The 19,700-nt window shown below is 34.9% G+C and overlaps 2 protein-coding genes across 6 annotated transcripts in view; both read right to left on the bottom strand.

Moving 5' to 3' along the window:
- LOC124366333 (reticulophagy regulator 3) overlaps positions 1-1,028 on the bottom strand; it is a 69,955-nt gene extending 68,927 nt beyond the window's left edge. For 4 of the 5 annotated variants that reach the window (XM_046822798.1, XM_046822801.1, XM_046822800.1 and 1 more), the window contains exon 1: positions 605-1,028. In XM_046822798.1, the coding sequence (XP_046678754.1) occupies positions 605-813 (209 nt within the window). In that variant the 5' untranslated portion in view covers positions 814-1,028. The remainder of the gene's footprint in view (positions 1-604) is intronic. The other variant, XM_046822799.1, reaches the window with a different exon arrangement.
- A 9,420-nt stretch (positions 1,029-10,448) lies between these two features.
- The window catches only part of LOC124366332 (integrin beta-PS-like), a 76,596-nt gene continuing 67,344 nt past the window's right edge, over positions 10,449-19,700 (bottom strand). Inside the window, 2 exon segments of the mRNA XM_046822797.1 lie at positions 10,449-12,587; positions 13,395-13,534. Coding sequence (XP_046678753.1) covers positions 12,522-12,587; positions 13,395-13,534 — 206 coding nt within the window. The 3' untranslated portion in view covers positions 10,449-12,521.

Below are 19,700 nucleotides of genomic sequence, written 5' to 3'. Positions count from 1 at the left end.
TCCTCATTGTTCTTGTCGTTGTCACTACTAGCCCTCTACATAAATGAAATAACAACAGATGGTAATGATGTCACTAGTATAAAATAAAGAAAACTAGCAATGATTAGTCATGAATATCTATATTTCAAATGTTGTATATTCAATATTTAAAATAGATAATCATCATCCGATTGTGTTGGTGGCCGCTTATTATACTGCAGCCCTCCTTATCATACTTTACTATATAAAATAATAAATAAAATTCACATTATTTTAGTAGGAACTTGATTTTGTTAGGCCTATTTGTTTTTTTTTTGTTTTTTCTTTTTGTAGATAATCAATGTAATTTTACTACTGATATTATATTTAATTGTTTTAGCAGCCTGATATAAAACTGCAGTCAACTGTAAACCCGATTAAATCAGTGCATAAGGGCAGTAAAAGGGTTAAGTAAATGATGTACCAAATTTTTTACCAGTATGCTATAGATAATCTCATCTGTTGTGCTGTTAATCTGCATACATAATAACCTTCACTCATAAGGTTTAACATATCTATAGTAGCCTAGATCTTCTTATTTTTTTTTAAATAACAATAAATATAATAAGGCCGTTTTCTTACTTACCAGAAAAGAATGTTAACAAATAAAATACACAGGACACTGACAGCAGGGTTATCCCACATTACAATACTCTGCAAATGTGATAGATATATTTCGTAACGTTTCAGTGTGATTGTCAACCGGTGTTCAGGAGTTAACTGTGAATCCAAAGGATCTTGGTTTATGGTCCTCTTCCAAAATTTAAGTCGATTGAAAAGATTGTTCACAGCCATTATAACACTAACACTCGAGCAGTTCCAAAAATAACTAAAATTTTAAGGTGGTTATTTAATCGAGAACACTATCTCACGTCACATCGACACACTCACTTTAACCTATCTTAACAAATATAATACTTTTGATTCCTTTGTTCTAGTCCACGACCTATGCAATAGCCTGATTTGCGCAACACTATTTTGGTTGGTTGTTGCAGTTGCGTGTTGGTCCTGCGGCTGTCAATAAACAGCTGTTTGATACGAGCACTCTTGTTAGTCTTTTCCGGTTTACGGTTAAGTTTTATTTACATCGCGTTGACCAACGAAATAAAATAAAACTGTCATTGTCACATTGTACATACATAACAAAATATGTACATATATAAATAATAATATGCATATCTTGCATTTTATCCAATGGTGGTTTATGATGGCTTTGAAAAAAAACCTTTAAAATCTTAAGCTTATATCGGTTAACTTAGATAAGACAAACTGGATAGACTGTCATCGTTAATTTGAACAATCCTATAGGAAGATTGCGGTACAAGAGCCGAGTCCCGTATGCAACAACAAAATTCTTCAATAGACAAAAGTATTTAGAGAGTAGTCACAATATTTCATCTTTGCTTCGAAAGCACTCTCTTCTAAACATTTCAACAGATTTGAATAACCCTTTGAACATACTGACTGAGGGCCAGCAAAGGAAAGCATTATCTCCTCCTGCTGAGTTAGCAAATAAGACAAATTCATATTATTCTTCCCACGAAAATTGTAGGGATGGATGTCAGCTCTAAACTAAAAAGAGCCTAGTACCTTATATATACCAAGGTCTGTAGAAAGTGCTGGCCGAAAACAAAATTTCTAGTCTTTGAAGGATTGGAGCAAAGTGATCCCGATAACCTGCAGATATAATAATAGTACTAGTTAGTACCTTCTCCTGCTAAAGAAAGAAGTACTGCCCAACTTGCTGCATGACACCAGAGTAACACCTAATAGCTAATATGATAATGAAATGCATGGTTTACCTTATGCTTCTCATATAACATTAATCTTCTGAAAAGAACGGCAACCCTGGCATGACTGATACAAACATTTTTTATGTGGCCTTCCCATTTATAGTCTATCCGATTTATAGTAAAGCCAAAGATCTAAGCATTAACTTCAGACAGCATCCGTTGAATTTTCTCTCTGTTAGGACAAAACTTATTTGGAGACAGCCAGTCCACTGCTAATTTAATTTCAAAAAGTACAACAAAGTTAAGGAAAACATAAAGGAAAATAACTCAACATTTTTATTCAAAAGTTTCCAACAGAATGGTTTAAAAAAAGTCAAATGTAAACAATAACAACAAAAATGAATACATATTATGCTGGCCAAACTCAGATCAGCTGACCAGGTCGTCAATGTACTGGGTTTACATCATCCCGTTTTTATTCTTATGTTGAGACGCTTGGTTCACCATGTACATTACATAATCAACTCGTGTGGTAAGAGCAACGGCCCTTCGGGATCTTTCTGATCCAATGACTCCATTTTCATGTACTAGTGAAGAAACTTGGTTAGAAGAGGACTGTCCACTTGATACAGCAGTCTGTGGTACTAACGCACAGCCATCTAATCTGGCTTCAATTATCATAGCTAGTTCTGGCACACAGGATTTCATAAATCTCTCATTCCTGACATACAAGCTCCATTTACATCATCCCCACTTCATATGAACGATTCCCTCGACTATTGACTACTTTACTCCTGTTCCCTGAGTTATTTTCAAGCTTCTTCTTCTTGTACCAAATCTCTTAACAACAGCTAGATCTCTTCTTTGATCCACATTCTTATTGTATGTTTCTGCTGATCGGGTCTGTTTTAGCCCAACTTTCTTGAACATCTGCTGTTTCCACAATTTCTTGATTTGCTCTGATGTTTGGCAATTTGGTATCTTAACCAGTGGCATACCATTCTTTGGGCTGGGCTGAAGTTGGTCTTGTTGGGTGTATTTCTTTGCAGCAGTAACATATTGTAGAAGTCTTGTCCTTTGCTAGTCTCACAGACACCTCAGCCTTTTCGTTCCTCTGCGGATAGTGTGGACTGCTTGTGATGTGTTTAAACTTCCCAATCTTAAGCAAATTGTTCGAGAAGTTGGCTGCGTTGCTTTGTGAGCACTGTCACAGCGATCACATAGCGGCTGAAGTTCCTTTGCATGCCAGAATGGTTGTTTTTGGTGTGAGTTATTCAATTCGTCAATTTTAAATAAATCCGAGTAGTGGTAAACTGTTATCAGAAAGCGCAAAGTCTTTCATAGATCTTGATCTCAAACAAATCCATGCTGATTCTTTCAAAAGGGTGAGTAGGCAGTTCATGAGATCTAATTTCCATTGATCGTTGATTGGCAGCAAACTTAGTATACAGACATTGTAATGTACTTGTATTAATATCTTATATTAGTATAATCAGTGTTGTAATGTATATTACACTATGTATGAAATCTCTACGGTTGGTGGCTTTCCATCATGCACTTGAAGATTTCCGCCCAAACCACATGAGTCAGCCTGCGACTCCCATACCAGACACCACCACGTGTTGACAATCGACTGTCTACTCATGTCTATTCTCCAATGTGTATCCCTCACCATACTTAATTAATAGTGGCGATACATAACAGACGTCACAACTTCTCACTACACTGTCAATTTCAGATAACACGTATGCCAAAACACTGCTTCTTTGCCAAGCATTTTGATTGACTGTGCCTAAATGATCACTGTGAATTTTCCTCAACAGCTCTTTTCTTATCATTTTGGGAATTAAGATTTGGCTACCTTTCAGAACCATTCCCTCTTCTTCAAGCACTAAGTCCATTCCGTAATTTCAGAAACATGCTAAACTTCTTGGAAACCTCTTCTTATCTCAGGACCAGCCATCTGAGATCTGTTCGATCAAATTCTGGATCCGTTCATCTTTGGCTGTTTCCTCCATTATCTTCTTGATGGATGCGTCACTCAGTTTTACTGTTTTGACATGATCATATAAAACTCCTTTTACAAGTTCTTGAATTGTACTGGTAATGTTTTATAGATCAATGTATCAAAAGTGATTTTTTAAAAGTATGAACGTAATGTTTTAGAATAAGTTTAGTTATGTAGTTTTTAATCATTGACTATGTACCAGTTTTTATTACATTGTGATAACAGAGAACATATTGTACAATAAATATTTGTCTATTGTCTTGGCCTGATCAAACTGATTTAAGTGACAGTTAATTTTGTAGACGTCGAACTGTTTTTCTTGATTTTATAAACTCTCTGGTGCTCGAGATAAAGTTTCAGCAAGATACATGTTCTTTTCTTGCTTGTACTTTACCATGCTGTATCGCTGGAGTCAAGATCATGTTCTGAAGTCTTTTTGGACATTTTATCAGGGGTTTATTAAAAATACTGAGCAATGGACTGTGGTTGGTTTCCACAATTATGCCGGATCTACCACAAAGTATTGAATAAAACCATTGAACGCAAACACGATTGCTAGCACCTCTTTTCTCGATCCGGGCACAATTTCTGTATCTGGAAAGACAGGTAACCATATCCAAAGAAACGCAGTAAATCCTCTTTGGTTTCTAGTCGAGGCATGTTTTGAATTGCAGATACCTTTGAATGATCGGGTTTCACTCCCTCCACAGTTAGTGTGTGTCCGTAGAACTTGATTTCAGATTTGCACAGGTTGGTTTTTCTTTGTTGAGTCTCACATTTCCGTGATCGTGCCTTTTCTTTACATTTTCCAGGTTTCTATCATGGTCTACTTGCGCTTCTTCAACAGATTGGTGATAAGCCACAAGGAGGATGTCATCTGCTCGATCATGAACTCCTTGGAGATCATTGGTGATTTCAAGCATCTTTTTCTGAAAAATCTGCATAGTTGTTGTTATGCCAAAAGGAAGCATTAAATACCTAAACTTACCAAATGTACTACAAAAAGTAGTCAGCTTGCTTCTCTCTTCAGACAACTGCAACATCCAAAAACCCTTCTTGGCATCCATAGTGGAAAACATTTTGCCATGTACAATTCTAGTAAGATTTCATCTAATGTTGACAACTGTTGTTTTGTGTCCTTTAGGGCATTGTTAAGGTTTAATGAGTCTATATATATATATTCTGATCTTGTCATTCTTGCCCACTATTGTGATGTTGCTTGTCCACTCGGTGTACCCTGGTTTTTCGACAATGATTCGTTGTTGCACACCATTTGCTTGAAGTTACACAGCTTCAACTGAGTCATGAGCCTCATGAAATACTCCTGATATGACTCTGCTTGGTTGAATTAAACAAATACCTCTTGTACTGAATATTCAACTCTGGGTTAGTTTCTGTACCTCATTCACCTTTGTCCTCTCAGGTTCATCCATCAATCTGTAAATGATCCTGCCGGCCTCATCGTCAATGAAGCTCTGAAATGGGCTTACAGCACTCCATATATTTAGGAGCATATTAAATGTTATAATACAAAGCTACTTCTCTACTTTTTATAAAACAGTAATTATGTTTCATTAGTTAAATGAGTAGAATTCTATGTGGAAACTAATTATACTTTACCATCTTTTAAGTCTTCTGTTTATATCTTTAAAGTAATGGCTATAGGATCTTAATTTTCACTTTTATTAACTGTATCCTCTGGGGAGGAGGATGACTAGCAAGAAATCTAACTCTACATAGTAAATAATCAGTTACATATCATAGGTATTCAATTTCATATCATAGATCCCAAAATTATTCCACAATTATCTCAGGGTTCAGCAAAATGGTGTTAGTGACGAATAATCTTCAATTTCTTATCAAACTCTAAAGTCTTAATGGCTAATGTTCATTAAGGTCCTAAACTTATGTTTAGAAAATTGGCTGCACCTCTGTCATTATCTATTAAATTTATATCTTGAAAATTTCCAGAATGATCCAAGAACTAAAAAAAATAGCAGTCGTGGGACTGCCGATAGAAGTGAAAACGGAACTATTAAGTTGAGAGTAATTAAAACTATATGCAAAAATTATATGAAATTTTTTATGTTTTATTTATTAGTTACATATGATGGGTTAAACAAATCATGAACAAAATATAAATACAAAGTGGTTGAAAAAAATAATTAATATACAATTATCTTAACAATATCTTAATAAAAACAATAAATGAACATATTTCATAAAATCTAAAATTATTATAACATTTTTTTAATTTTCCAATTTTAAAATCCACGAAAAAAGTAAATAATACAGTTATTGCTACGGATAAAGTATATAATTGCAATAACAATTAAACCCACAATATTTTTAAAACTAATAAATTAGTTAAATTAACTTGGTTCTTTCGTAAAGGTATTTTTATTGCACAATAAACTAATTTATTGAGTTAATACGGTATCAGTGAGCCAATGCGCCAACTACAGTTCCGGCAGAAACGTTCACTCATCACTTCATACGCTACTACAGGCTAAACTAAACTTCCAATAAAAAAAATGATAAATTACAAAAAAAATATTCATCTATTTTCACACAACTTTCTCGCTGACAAATTTTGTCTGACCAAAAAATAAAAAAAATCCTCGCTTACTACTTTTTTCTTGTCATTGTAAACGCTATGTAAAATGTAAACAATAATCAAAATTATTTCGAATTTTTTTTAATATTTAAAAATGTAACCAATAGATTGCCAATATTAAGAGCTTTAATTTGACGCATCTTACAGAATTTTACGACATTGGCTTCACTTTTAAATCGCGAGAGGAAGCCGTAAAGGTCACTGATTTTCGCAGTCTGTTTTCATACTCCGCCGGGACAGTTTTAACACAGCGAGACTGACTTTTTCATGCAGGTTAGTAGTCCGCGGCCAAGTCTACGGTTAAAAAACACAGCGAGACTGACTTTTTCATGCAGGTTAGTATCATTAGCATGTCGGTGACGCGAACCGAGGATTTTACCCTCTACCAAAACGCTCAACGCGCCTAAAGAAGTTTTCACTTCAAAATCAAACACATTTCAAATCAGTCACAAATAATGAACAATTTGACTTGCTTTATTCACTTCTTCTATACATTGCAAAATTAAAACATGCAATATTTGATAAATGTTCTCTGAAACTTAAATTAATCCTAAAAAAACAAACTTGATGAAAATTTAAATAGGTAACCCAAGAGTCAACATTGAAAACACATTTCACCTAAACGTGTTCATAAGTGACGACGATCAAAACTGCAGGAAAAATAACAAGATATATAACAAGATATTCTAGTTTTTTTTTATCTAACCTGAATCCATTAATAAAATAAATAATTCAAATTAAGAAACTGCACAAATTTAAAGTAAAGAAGTGTCAAAGTACTTTATACTTTAGTTAATACTTTAGTAAATACTTTAGTTTCATTGAGACTTATCTCAGATATTTGATTATATTTTGGAAAACTACCAATACAAACAGTGCATGGGTAAGCTTATATTTTCACAAGCTCATTGTTAATGCAACAGCTTCTTTTTCTATCTAGATGTATCTCATCCTATCAACTTCACCCAAACTCTGAGAAAGATACTGACTCATACATTATAGTGTTGCTGTTTTTATGGCTCCAATCCTAAAACACTATGAATCTGGTAGCATTAGAAACATGGTAAGTCAACCTCAGATATATTTAGTTTACATAAATATGCAACAATTTAAAAGTAAGAATCGCTAGCTTTTAAAACAAAAGCTACCTTTGGCCTTCCACGAGAAGCAAGTCCATTTGTATGTCTTTGGAGCAAGAAGACATGGAGCAAATTGCAGTTTTCTTCCTAGCATCACTAACCTCAAGGAAGTTTGAGAAGATATTAGTGTTCAAGTGGGAATGCCTCTTTTTAAGTAGAGGAGTTCAATGAAATAATGATACAGTCATAATGGAAGGAATAGGGCATTCTAATATCCAATAAGTTTCAACATAGTAATTGGCACCTTCCAGTGATAGTCACTGGAAAAAGACTCTAATGATTAGAGGAATCTGCAATTTACTCTTGCTTTTTCCAAAGGTTTCCAAGAAACAGAGGAACTTCACGAGTAACCCTGACTGACGTAGACAGAGATTTCTTCTACAATCTCTGAAATGGATTACGCTTTCATATTTAATATTTATAGCTAAGACTTTACAGTGTTAATATAAACCAATCTTTTCAAAATACCCTTTTTCCTCATCATGTAAAGTTTGCAGAAGTCAAAGCTCTTCATAAAAAGGGAGAGATAGTAAATCCTGATAATACTAGACCCGTTTTGCCATCATTATCCAAAATTCTTGAAAAATGAGCTTTAAATCTAATATCAACATAAAATATTTTATTTTCTGAAAAATTTGGCTTCAGAAGAGAGATGATTACAATGATTGCATCTAAATTTATTGATGAGGTGTCGTGGGCCTTAGATGGTTCCCAGAACACAATGGGTAGGTTTTGTAATCTGTCCAAGGTGTTTGACTGTGTTAATCCATGACATACTCATTAATAAGTTGATAGCTTACAAATTTTCTAAGAACTCAATATCTTGGATCAAATCTTATCTATCAAAGAACAGTCATGAATAGAAGAAATGTGGGTACTTTGGGATTATACCGACCACACCCAGACATGAATCGTTATTTCACATTTCGTTTCTACTGATTACTAGATTAGCGTAGAACAATATTTCGTCAATATAAAACAGGAATTGTCTTATCGCAAACCCCTCCCCATCCTCAGACAGAGGTCAAAGTCGAGCGTCTAGTAGATAACGTGATTGCAGAGTCTCGCCGCCCGTTCAGCTGGTGCATCGCTTTGTTGTACTTCCGTGTTTTACCTCTACATTTCTCCAAACACAAAAATTCAACAAAAACAAACATTTACCAAACTAAACTCTTTATTAAAAAAACACTAAAAACTTGTTTTTATTCTTGATCACATTCCGCCACCCAAAATGCGAGTGCCTCCGGCCATCAGCGCGGGGCAGCACCTTCGGTGCTGCCCCGCGCTGATGTCGACGAAAGAAAAACATCCCTCGAGATAGTACCTATCAGTAAAATATCAAATTCTAGAGGGGCTAATCAGAAATATAAATTGAATTGTAATGGAAAGGCAATTATGTACCGTGCAAATTACGTGATGCCGCGCGGTCTGCCGTAATCAGGATTCTCGAGAAAGATAAGATAACAGCGACAACACTAACGATCACAATACCTGGAAATGCTTGTAAGTTTGTAATTTTGTAATTGAAGAGTTGTTTTTTTCGTTCTATCATGTTTGTTTCTATAAATTTCTATTTTTGTGTTCTTCATACTAGTGTGGTCGGTATAATCCCAAAGTACCGAAATGTGAAATTTAAATCAGAATGGGATCAACAAAAAGTTGGTGTTCCACAAGGTTTAATTATGGGACCACTTTAGTATATAAATGACCTCCCTGCAAACATATCAAACAGTCTAATACTTTATGCAGGTGAATCAACTGGAGTTGTTCCATCTAAGAATGACAATGAATTGAACTAAAGAAATGGTTTGAAGGAAATGGATTGAAAATAAACCTAGAAAAACTAAACTGGTAAAATTTTGTACTCTTCAATCAAGGAATCATTCTTTTAGTGATTTAGAACTTAGAGATCAGAGATTTTTCCATTAGTAAAAGTACTAAATTTTTAGGCCTAGAACTAGATTTGCATTTAAATTGGCCTAAGTACATCAAAACTATTTTACAAAAATTAAACTCATCATATTTTACAATGCTTATTTTGAGTCATAGTATAGATTTTAAGACTTTTTTTATCTTATGCTTTGCTTATTTTTATTCAATTATTTAGTAAGGCATTCAGTTCTGGGGATTTTCAACAAACAAAGCACAGTTTTTGAAATTCAGAAAAATGTTTAAGAATAATTCATTTCTATCTTGGAAGGCTTCTTGTAAGCCTATTTTTAGTGAATACATATAATGTTTTGACTGTACCAAGCCTAATAATTTTCAAAACTCTATTAACAGTGCAGTCTAATTATGACAGCGTTTGTAATGAAAACTACATACACTACTAATTTTCAATCCCACTATCTGAAATTGGTGGAAGAGACACCATCCTACATGGAGAATAAAATTGTTCAATAATTACTTTTAAGGTGGAATCAATGTACTTATGTTCATTCAGGGATTAAATTAAGGATCTGATACTTAAAAATTACTACAATGTGAGTTTTTAAATGAAATATTGAAAAATTTAAGCACTGTATGACTGTTTTGTAATACTGGTGTTTATATTTTAACTACGTCTAGTTTTTTCTTTTATTCGACACAACTGCTTTTCCATCAAGTCAATTAACACCCTACTTTATTGTATAGGATTTTTTATTGTTGTATTGTGTGTTTGGTTGTATCGTATGTTTGGAAATGTTATTTACTCATACAAGAGTATTGTGGCCTATTATTGACAATGTCATCTGTTTTATGGCTGTGCTACATTGTGAAACATATACTTCAGCATAGAATGAACATGAGATTTGAAATCTGAACTTTTTTATGTAGTTGTAACAAAAGTAAATAGAATTTCAAGGGTTCTAAAATAATGCCAAAATACCTCCATGAGAAAAACAACCAATAGTAACAAACAGAATTTTTAGGGGGATCAAATAAAACAGACATAACACTTATCAATTTATTATAAGTTAATACAACCAAATTAAATGAGTTAAATAAATATATAATATTTACAAAGAATTCCGATAGAACAAAAACAATTTGTTTTTTAACTTAGTAACTAAAATAAGAAAGGTGGTACAGTATTTTCATACAAGCTGTATAGTTATTAGTGAACAATGAGACTAATAAAATTTAATACCACGCATTAAAAATATTTGGTTTCAATTTATCATAAACATTAACTGCCTTTTGTTAGGCAATTGATCTTGCAACTGCAAAAGCTACCAATTAGGAGTTGATTTAAAAGGAGACAGAAAATAGATAACTTACTAAAAATTAAAACCTTACAAAGTATTATAAACAAACAAAAACAGCGCAAAATTAAAATGTCCATTTAAAATTAAACTTTATGACAATGATGAAAATAAAATAAAAAGTATTTTATCGTTCATAGACTATAATGAGTATGTTTTATAAATTGGGTTAGTATAAGTTTTTATATTTTTTAATTAGTTCTCCCTGTTAATGCAATGTCAACTCCTTAAATGTATAAAAGTAAAAATAGAGCAGCCAACATATTTCATTATAAACTATAAAAATATTTCCAAATCTTTTAACATAAATATATTTCCACCAGTGACAACAATCATTAAAGTTCTCCGCAAACAAAAATATTCAATCAAAAACAGTACAAAAATAAAGCATTTACAAAGAAGAAAGTTACAGAAACACTTAAAGGTGCAGGCAAGACCAAATTGTAAGTACTTATATCTCTTATCTAAAATTTTAATCCACTCTAGTCAATACACGTCTAAAAATACGTAAAACATTGAAGGCATCTTTTAAGGCATTTAATGTTGTTTATAAGAGGATGCGCAGTTTTGTGTACAGTCAGAATCCGAGCTTCTAACTCTTCCGGCAATACATTTTTCAGAACAAGCATCCATTACTATACGTACTACGCACATACAAAAATATTTTTTGGTTATATCGTTGATATTTAGTATTCTTACTGTGGTTAGCCAAGAGAATTATTACTTCAGAAAACATGATGCTTGATGGTTTTCAATTTAATCATCACGCTAATGTTAGACCTTCCCCCTCCCCTCGTCTACAGATTCTGACTATACACGAGTGCATACATAAGGAATCACTTGTACTATTTGGAAGACTGTTACGGATTTAGACGGAAGTTTACGTAGGCAACAATGTTAACATTATCGGAAACTTGATTACTGGCTGTTAGATGCTGCTTCCTATCAGTACACTAGTTGCTCTTTATGTTTCTAAGTCTACACAGACGAATTATCACTAGATTAAGTAAAAAAATTATAAGTACGTTACTGGAGACAGCTATTAATAAATAACAAACTCTGCAAAAAGTGCCTGTCTACGGCTAGTTTCTACAAAAATAAAACGAAGTAGCAAGAATGACGCAGTATGAGGTGAATTATTTACACGCTATGCTAGGATGACTGAGCCGGCTTTTAAAAAACACCAGCCGTTTGTTATCGTCTTTGAATAAATTCTTGAATAAATACACTAACACTATATTTACTAGAACGATTACGGTTTATAAGTATGTTACAGTGTTATGTACAACTAACAATTAATTGACTTAAGACTATAAAATAAAACCGACATACTGGTTTTATGACTTTTAGCACGATAGTCTAATTATTTTCACGTTCATTCAAAACAAGAATTAAGTAATGTTACACTTAGAAACGGTCATTTGAATAACGGTAAACTTTTATATATCTCAAGGCAAGCCTGAATTTAAATGTATAAAAAGACACTTCCACTGTTTTTTTTTTTAATGTATTGGAGTGTTTGTTTATTCACATCGGTTTACTCTTAGTATATAAGAAATATATACCCAGTTCAAAATATTTAGCACAGCATAAAATTAAACAGTATTGTCACAAAACTAGTAAAAGAATAATTTGAAATCACCCTACTAGAAAATGAACACAGGATAAAAGGAAAACGTTTTCCTAGAAGGAAATGATGGCACGATGCAGTAAGTAAGGCACCGAATTTAGAGTAATGCCTTCGAGTCAGTCTATCGGAGATCACTTTCCAGCGTACGTAGGATTCTTAAAAGTCGATGTTGCCTGTTTATAAATCGGGTTTTCTCCCTGTAAACAGAATCAGACATAATATTTAGATAATATGTCAGAATAAATTACTTTAAAAGTGAAGAACTTCTTCTTACACTTAAGTTAACATAATTTCTTATTCAACAGAAATCATTTATTTGGAGACGCAAGCATAAAGAAATACTTCCTTCCCTTTGGCACTTTTTAACAATAATAACAATAAAAGTACCTTCAGTAGCCTCTTTCTCATCCAGTCACCTTATGGCTGGAGTCTCGACTGGATAACATTTGGCCGGATAAACTTACGGTGCTTCAAAACTTATTATACTACAGTTTTCCAAAAGATAAATTTTGTATATTGTATGTATGAACAAAAAATGCAATTATTCCGTTTGTTTTATGTACAGTAGATGTTTTAAAGATTAAAAAACATCTATTTATGTACTAACAGTATGTATACAGAACACTCATTTAATCATACCGTCACATATTGGAAATGCACGCATAATCTACAACTGTATTCGTGAATACAGCAAACTTCAATACACCACAAAAACCCTAGAAGAAATAAAAAAGGTTCATGTCTGTACAGGAATAAACCAAAAGCCATTCTGTCTTCGTTCATCAGAACAGTTTAAAACCAATAGCCTATTAAAAAGTTGCCGGTTAAGAGGGAGGCTACTGTTAATTTTTAAATGTACTTATTAATCTTAAAAATTATCTGCAAATAGTAACTACTTGTTAATTACATAACTCACTTGATTTACTTTATGAAAAGTCTAAAACAAGTTACAATCATAATCTTTCATCTCTGGAATAGCAGCAAAACAATAGTTCAATACTAACCGTGTCCCATTTAGCCATTGAGCGTTCCTTCTCGAACTTGGCGAACTCTCTGCGGTCATGTATCGTGGTGACTAGCTTCCACAGCAGGAGAAGTGCTAACCCGATTAGCACAATCGCTCCGATCACACCCAGCACAATACCTGCTCACAAGTATCATAATTAACACAATTTCATAGAGTCAATACAATGTTGGCTAAAAACAGAATAGTTTATTTACCAAACAATATATTCAAATAGAAAGTACATCGTTGGGTAAAGTAACAAATCCTAGTGTTCCTTCTGTTCACAAAGAGCTTCATGGATATACATCTAGTTCAAACCAAACATCTTTCCTGGATTGTAATACAAGGGCTGTTTTTTAAGTAAGGGCCGTTTTTTTTTTTTTTTTTTTTTTAAATAAACAACAATTATTTTTTTTCAAAATACATTTATTTTCAGAATCTACATACTTTTTTTTATTTTTCTACATAGTTACCTTGTTTGTTAAGGCACTTATCATATCTTAAAACTAAGTTTTAAAATCCCCCTTCAAAGAAATTTGCCGCCTGCTCTGACAACCAGGAGTTCACGGCCGTCTTGATTTCTTCGTCGTCATTGTAGCGCTTCCCGCCAAGATGATTTTTCAAGTACCGAAAAAGGTGAAAATCGCTCAGAGCAAGGTCGGGGCTGTACGGCGGATGATTCAAAACTTTCCAGCCAAAAGAGTCGATCATTTCCTGTGTCCGAGCAGCGGTGTGAGGCCTTGCATTGTCGTGGAGGAGCAGAATTCCCTTTGTCAGCATGCCGCGTCGGAGACTGGCCAGGGTTGTGTAGCAGGCTTCTGAGTTAATCGTCATTCCTCGCGGCATAAAGTCCACTAGCAAAACATCGGGCCTGTCCCAGAACACAGTTGCCATAACTTTGCGCCACGACAGCGTTTGCTTGGCTTTGACTTTGACTGGAGATGTTGTGTGCCGCCATTCCATGGACTGTTGCTTTGATTCAGGAGTGATATGGGATACCCATGTTTCATCTCCTGTGACAATTCGACTCAACATGTCGTCTCCTTCCTCGTCGTAGTGGGTCAAGAAAGTCAAAGAACTGCTTAATCTCTTTTTTTTGTGATCCTCAGTGAGGAGTTTGGGTACCCATCTTGAGCACAATTTTTTAAAGTTTAGGTTTTTTGACACAATTTTGTACAGTACTGACCTGGACACTTGAGGAAATTCTATAGAGAGAGTGGTTATTGTGAACCGTCGGTCCTCATGAATTTTTGCGTCAACTGCAGTAACCAAATCTCCCGTGATCACAGATGGCCGGCCTGAGCGATCTTCATCGTGGACATTTTCGCGGCCATCTTTAAATTCTCGGACCCATTTCCGCACTTTACCTTCACTCATTGCCTTGGCACCATACACCTCACAAAGCTGACGGTGAATGTCAGCAGCCGACATGTTTCTTGCAGTCAAAAATCGTATCACTGACCGAATCTCACACGAAATCTTAAAAATTTATAGATCCACAGTAATGCATGCAGGTTAGCTACAGAGCTGCAACTGACATGAAGTTGTTCGCTAGGAATGCCGGGAGGTGGGGCGCATGCTCGTTACGGCAGGAACGCGAACTACTACCGTGTACGGGAGAACGGCCCTTACTTAAAAAACCAGCCCTCGTATGATTAATTACAGGACTTACTTCTCCGCTATAATAATTATTTAGATACATAATCAGTACAATTAATTATCTTTCTTTCCAAGCTTCCATAAAAAAATAAAATTAAAAAAACAATTAGAAAAAGTAGATCCAATTATGGAGCATAAACAAAGCCAATGAATAGATGATAATAATCATACACAGATTCACTGGTTCATAGTTTAAAAAACTTTGTAAATAGACAATAGACAAATATTTATTGTACAATACGTTTTCTGGTATCACAATGTAATAAAAACTGGTACATAGTCAATGATTAAAAAACTACATAACTAAACTTATTCTAAAACATTACTTTCATACTTTATAAAAAAATATCTTTTGACACATTGATCTATAAAACATTAAAAATAAACATTGATTAAATCCAAGGCTAAACCCATTGTAGATATTTTTAAAGATATATTTTTACTATTCGTTATCATCATAAACTATCTTCAAAGAATTCATTTATATTATAATATGTTTTTTGACAAAGTACTTCTTTTAATTTTTTTGTAAATGTAGATAAGGGAAGTTTTTTATACGACTGTGGAATATTATTATATAATTTCAAACCTAGATAAAGAGGACTAGTTTCAATTTTTTTTAGTTTATGTGCCGGATATTGAAACAAATTACAATTTCTTGTGTGATATCTATGATTAAATTTGTATTTTTCAAATTGATCAGGATTCTTATGTACTAATTTAAGCATTTCAAAAATGTATATACATGGCAAAGTAAGGATGTTAAATTTTTTAAATAACCTTCTTTGTTTAAGGTGTATTAATCATCTCCTTAATAAATCATCTTAGTAATATTTTTAGTACTAGTTTAGTAGAAATGTAATAAAATAATACACTCCGTTAACTCTAGAATAAATTAAAAATTGTTATTCAACCAAAGTTATTAATATTAATAGCCACATTCACGTCATCTTTGGTTCAGAGTTATCCATGGATATGAGCCCCTTAATCGTCCTAGATCTTCAGGAATGAACTGTACAGCTACCATGAAGTACGAGGTATGGCTATTAAATAACGGGACTGACGCTGCAGTGGAACGAGTGCGCATGCGCCAACCAACAATGACCAACAGCTGTGTAGTTTGAGACTTCCTCTTCAGAATGCAGTTAGTCTCATTTCTGTAAACAACATCGTTGTGTCATAACCTTCATTTATGTAAGTGTTGTTATTTTGTTTTGCCGGAAAAATGGTTAGCATAATAATAGAGCAACGAATTGTTATTAAATTTCACGTTAAACTTGGAAAAACCGCTACCGAAACCTACAATTTACTAAAATAATAATAATAATCTCTTTATTGCATTTTAAAACAATTTAACATTGTATCGCAATCGTCATATAACAAAAATAAATAGTCCCAACTATACCTTCATACACATTCACACTTACAATTCATTACATTCGCTCAGGCACATCCAAACTGACTCCAGATCCAAAGCAAACATATACATACCGACTCCAGATCCAGAGCAAAACACATACAAACTGATTATTTAAATACTGTGCAAATTTAGACCTCCCAGCGGCTCATCATGAATTCATCGACAGAATAAAACGCTTTTGACACCAAAAGGGCATTTTGAGACGAGTTTTTAATTGATTTTGATTGATGGAATTTTTTATACTCTCAGGGAGCTTGTTGATGAGTCTGACACCAACTTGTTGCGGGAGGTGTTGTGATAACGTCAATCTGTATTGACTAGTTCGAAAATTGTCCCTGCCTCTTGTCCCATATTGGTGAACCAAAATCACACTTTGATTTGCAGTACGTGATCACCTCAAGAATGTAGAGGCAGGGCAAAGTCAGCAACCCAGCTCCCTGAAAGATTCCCTACACGACTCTCTATAATTCAGCTTTGCAATGATTCTGATTGCTTTTTTTTGGAGCTTGAAACTCTTTCCATTTTGTTTCTGGCACAACCTCCCCAGAGTCTCACTCCATACCCAAAGTGTGGGTGGATTAAGCCGAAATAGGCCATTTTTAAAACTCTGAGGGAACAAAACTTTGCTAAATGCCGCAAGGCATATATGCCTGAGGCTACTCTAGCACATACATTGTCCACATGATCAGCCCAGGTCAGTCCTCTATCTAGGAACATTCCCAAAAACTTTGTGGAATCAGTTTCCTCTAAACGAACATCATCCACAAACACAGCAGGGTGCGCTGTGTGATCATTTTGTCGAAGGCTAAAATGTATGACATTTGTTTTAGACTGATTTGTTTTCAGGTTTATTTCAGCAAAATACTGAATGCATGCATTCAATTCTATGAAAGAATTGATTTCCAGATCTTGGGTTGATTTGTTTTTGAGACAGAGAGTAGTGTCGTCAGCATACTGAACCAGCGTTCCATGCTGGATCACTGATTTCAATCTACAGACGTAAATAGAAACAAGAGAGGCCCAAGGATGGAGCCCTGAGGGACACCGTGGGTCATTTTAATTTTGTTTGAAAACAACGTTCGAGATCTCCACGCACTGGTCTCGATCCTTGAGGTAAGAAGCGAGCCACAAGTGCGAGAGCCCCCGCACGCCGCATTTTCTCCAAACTGGTGCAACAGTGTCTAATGATGCACACAGTCAAAAGCTTTGGATAGGTCGAGGAATATGCTAAGCACATGTTCTCGTCCTTCCATTCCATCGACAACATTGTCCAGGAGGTTGTTCACAGCATCCACTGTAGATCTGTTTTTCCTAAATCCAAATTGTTCTGGATCAGAATTTTGTTATTTTCTAAAAAAGCTTGCAAGTCTTTCATAAAAAAATCTTTTCAAAAATTTTGCTAAACACAGGCAGAATTGAGATTGGGCGATAGTTGCTTGCAAGGCAAGGATCGTCCTTTTTGAAGATCGGGATGACTTTGGCCGTCTTCAGGAGAGACGGAAAAAGTTCCCTTTTCCAAAGAAAAGTTTATCAGTTTTGTGAGTGGTCTCACTATGTGCCTGAAGCAAACGTTTGAGAAGCCACACTGACATCCCGCTGGCATCACACGGTTTTTTTGAGTTCAGCCCTTGTATCACACGTGCTACCTCCCCCTCACACACAGGAGCCAAAGCCATGGATGCAACTGGTTTCAACAGCATCTCCCCCGCCGAACCAAGGTTCAGTGAACGCCGAGTTCACTGTAGCAACGGAAGAGAGAAGTTACTTATTGAATTCGTCTGCTACTTGAGCTTGATTTTCAACAATTTTGTCTTCAATTCTGATTGCAATTTCTTTGGTGTTTTTGCTCAAATTTGTATCTCGAGATAAGTCGTTTATGATTTTCCAAGCAGTTTTTGAGAAGTTTTCGCAGTTACCCAAGGCTCTATTTACATCATACGCTTTAGCTGCTCGTATAACTTTTTTATAGATCCTTCGGTAATTTCTGAAAAAAGTTTTGAAATTTTCGTTTTGGGTTCCAATGAAAATTTTGTGAAAAAATTTTAGCTTCTCTCGAGACACAAGAACAATTCCCTTAGTCACCCACGTACCTTTTTGTGGTTTGCGATTGACTTTGGTCCTCCTGAACGGACAAGCAACATCCAGGTAATAGTTGAAAACCATCACTGAATGCTGCATACATGTCATCGACATTACCAAACTTGTCTAAAAACTGCCAAGGCTCGACTTCCAAAATCTCATTCAAGTGGTGAATATTTTGGGGCCGAATTGTCCTGGCAACTTTAAATTTTAGAATTTTGACTTTCCAGTTTGCACCCATGAACCACGGCCTCCTGCGCAAAAGTGGTCAGAGATTGCAATGTTGGTGACAAACATTGTCGATGGCAGTACTCGTTGTAGCGGTCACTCGTGTCGGTGAATTCAGGGACCAATTTAGATTGAAAGAAACTAGAACATCACGAAAGCCGCTGGGTGAGGGGGTCAGTGGGATCCATTACATTAATGTTGAAGTCTACCATTATTAGGAACTTCACTGAGTTTGAAAAAAGGTTATTGAGAAGTTGTTCAAATTTTTCAAAAAAAGAATTGCTGCATCCATTGGGTGATCTGTATAACCCAATGACGGCTATTTTCCCCAAACCAATCTGACACGATTTCGATGCCTTCAGCCTCAAAATTCATCTCAGACATGTTGTTGATTTTGAAAGGTTCGAATTTTGACAAATTTTTTACAAAAATTGCCACCACCGCCCCCTTTGAAATAGTTTCGACAGAAGTATTTTGCCAATATAAAATTTGGAATTTTGAAAAGATGAATCGTGTCGACTATGAAACCGTGCTCAGATACTATTAAAACATCAGGTTTAAGTTCTTCGCACTATGACTGCCAATTCATCAATTTTGTTGGTTGCGATTTGGGCATTCTGGTGAACCAATTTAATTATTTCTGTTGAGAATTTTGAATTTTGAATTTTTTTGGGTTTTTGAAGATGATTTTAGAGTTTGTTTGTATGTATGAGTTTGTTTGTTTGTATGCTTCGCAACTGGATCCGAAGTCACCCTAGTCCGGCTTCCCACCGACAAGATTGTCCATGTTTTTTGATTCAGGAGAGCGTCCATTTTTATCAGCACTGCCTGGCGTAGGTGATCCCTGAGTGCTTCGGCGTATGTGTGACATTTTGATGTCTTGGTGACTGCTGAGTGGTAACAGTCGACCCCCGTCAG

This window comes from Homalodisca vitripennis, chromosome 7 (assembly GCF_021130785.1).
Source record: "Homalodisca vitripennis isolate AUS2020 chromosome 7, UT_GWSS_2.1, whole genome shotgun sequence".
Lineage (NCBI taxonomy): Eukaryota > Metazoa > Arthropoda > Insecta > Hemiptera > Cicadellidae > Homalodisca > Homalodisca vitripennis.
This window is presented reverse-complemented; position numbering and strand designations above follow the sequence as displayed.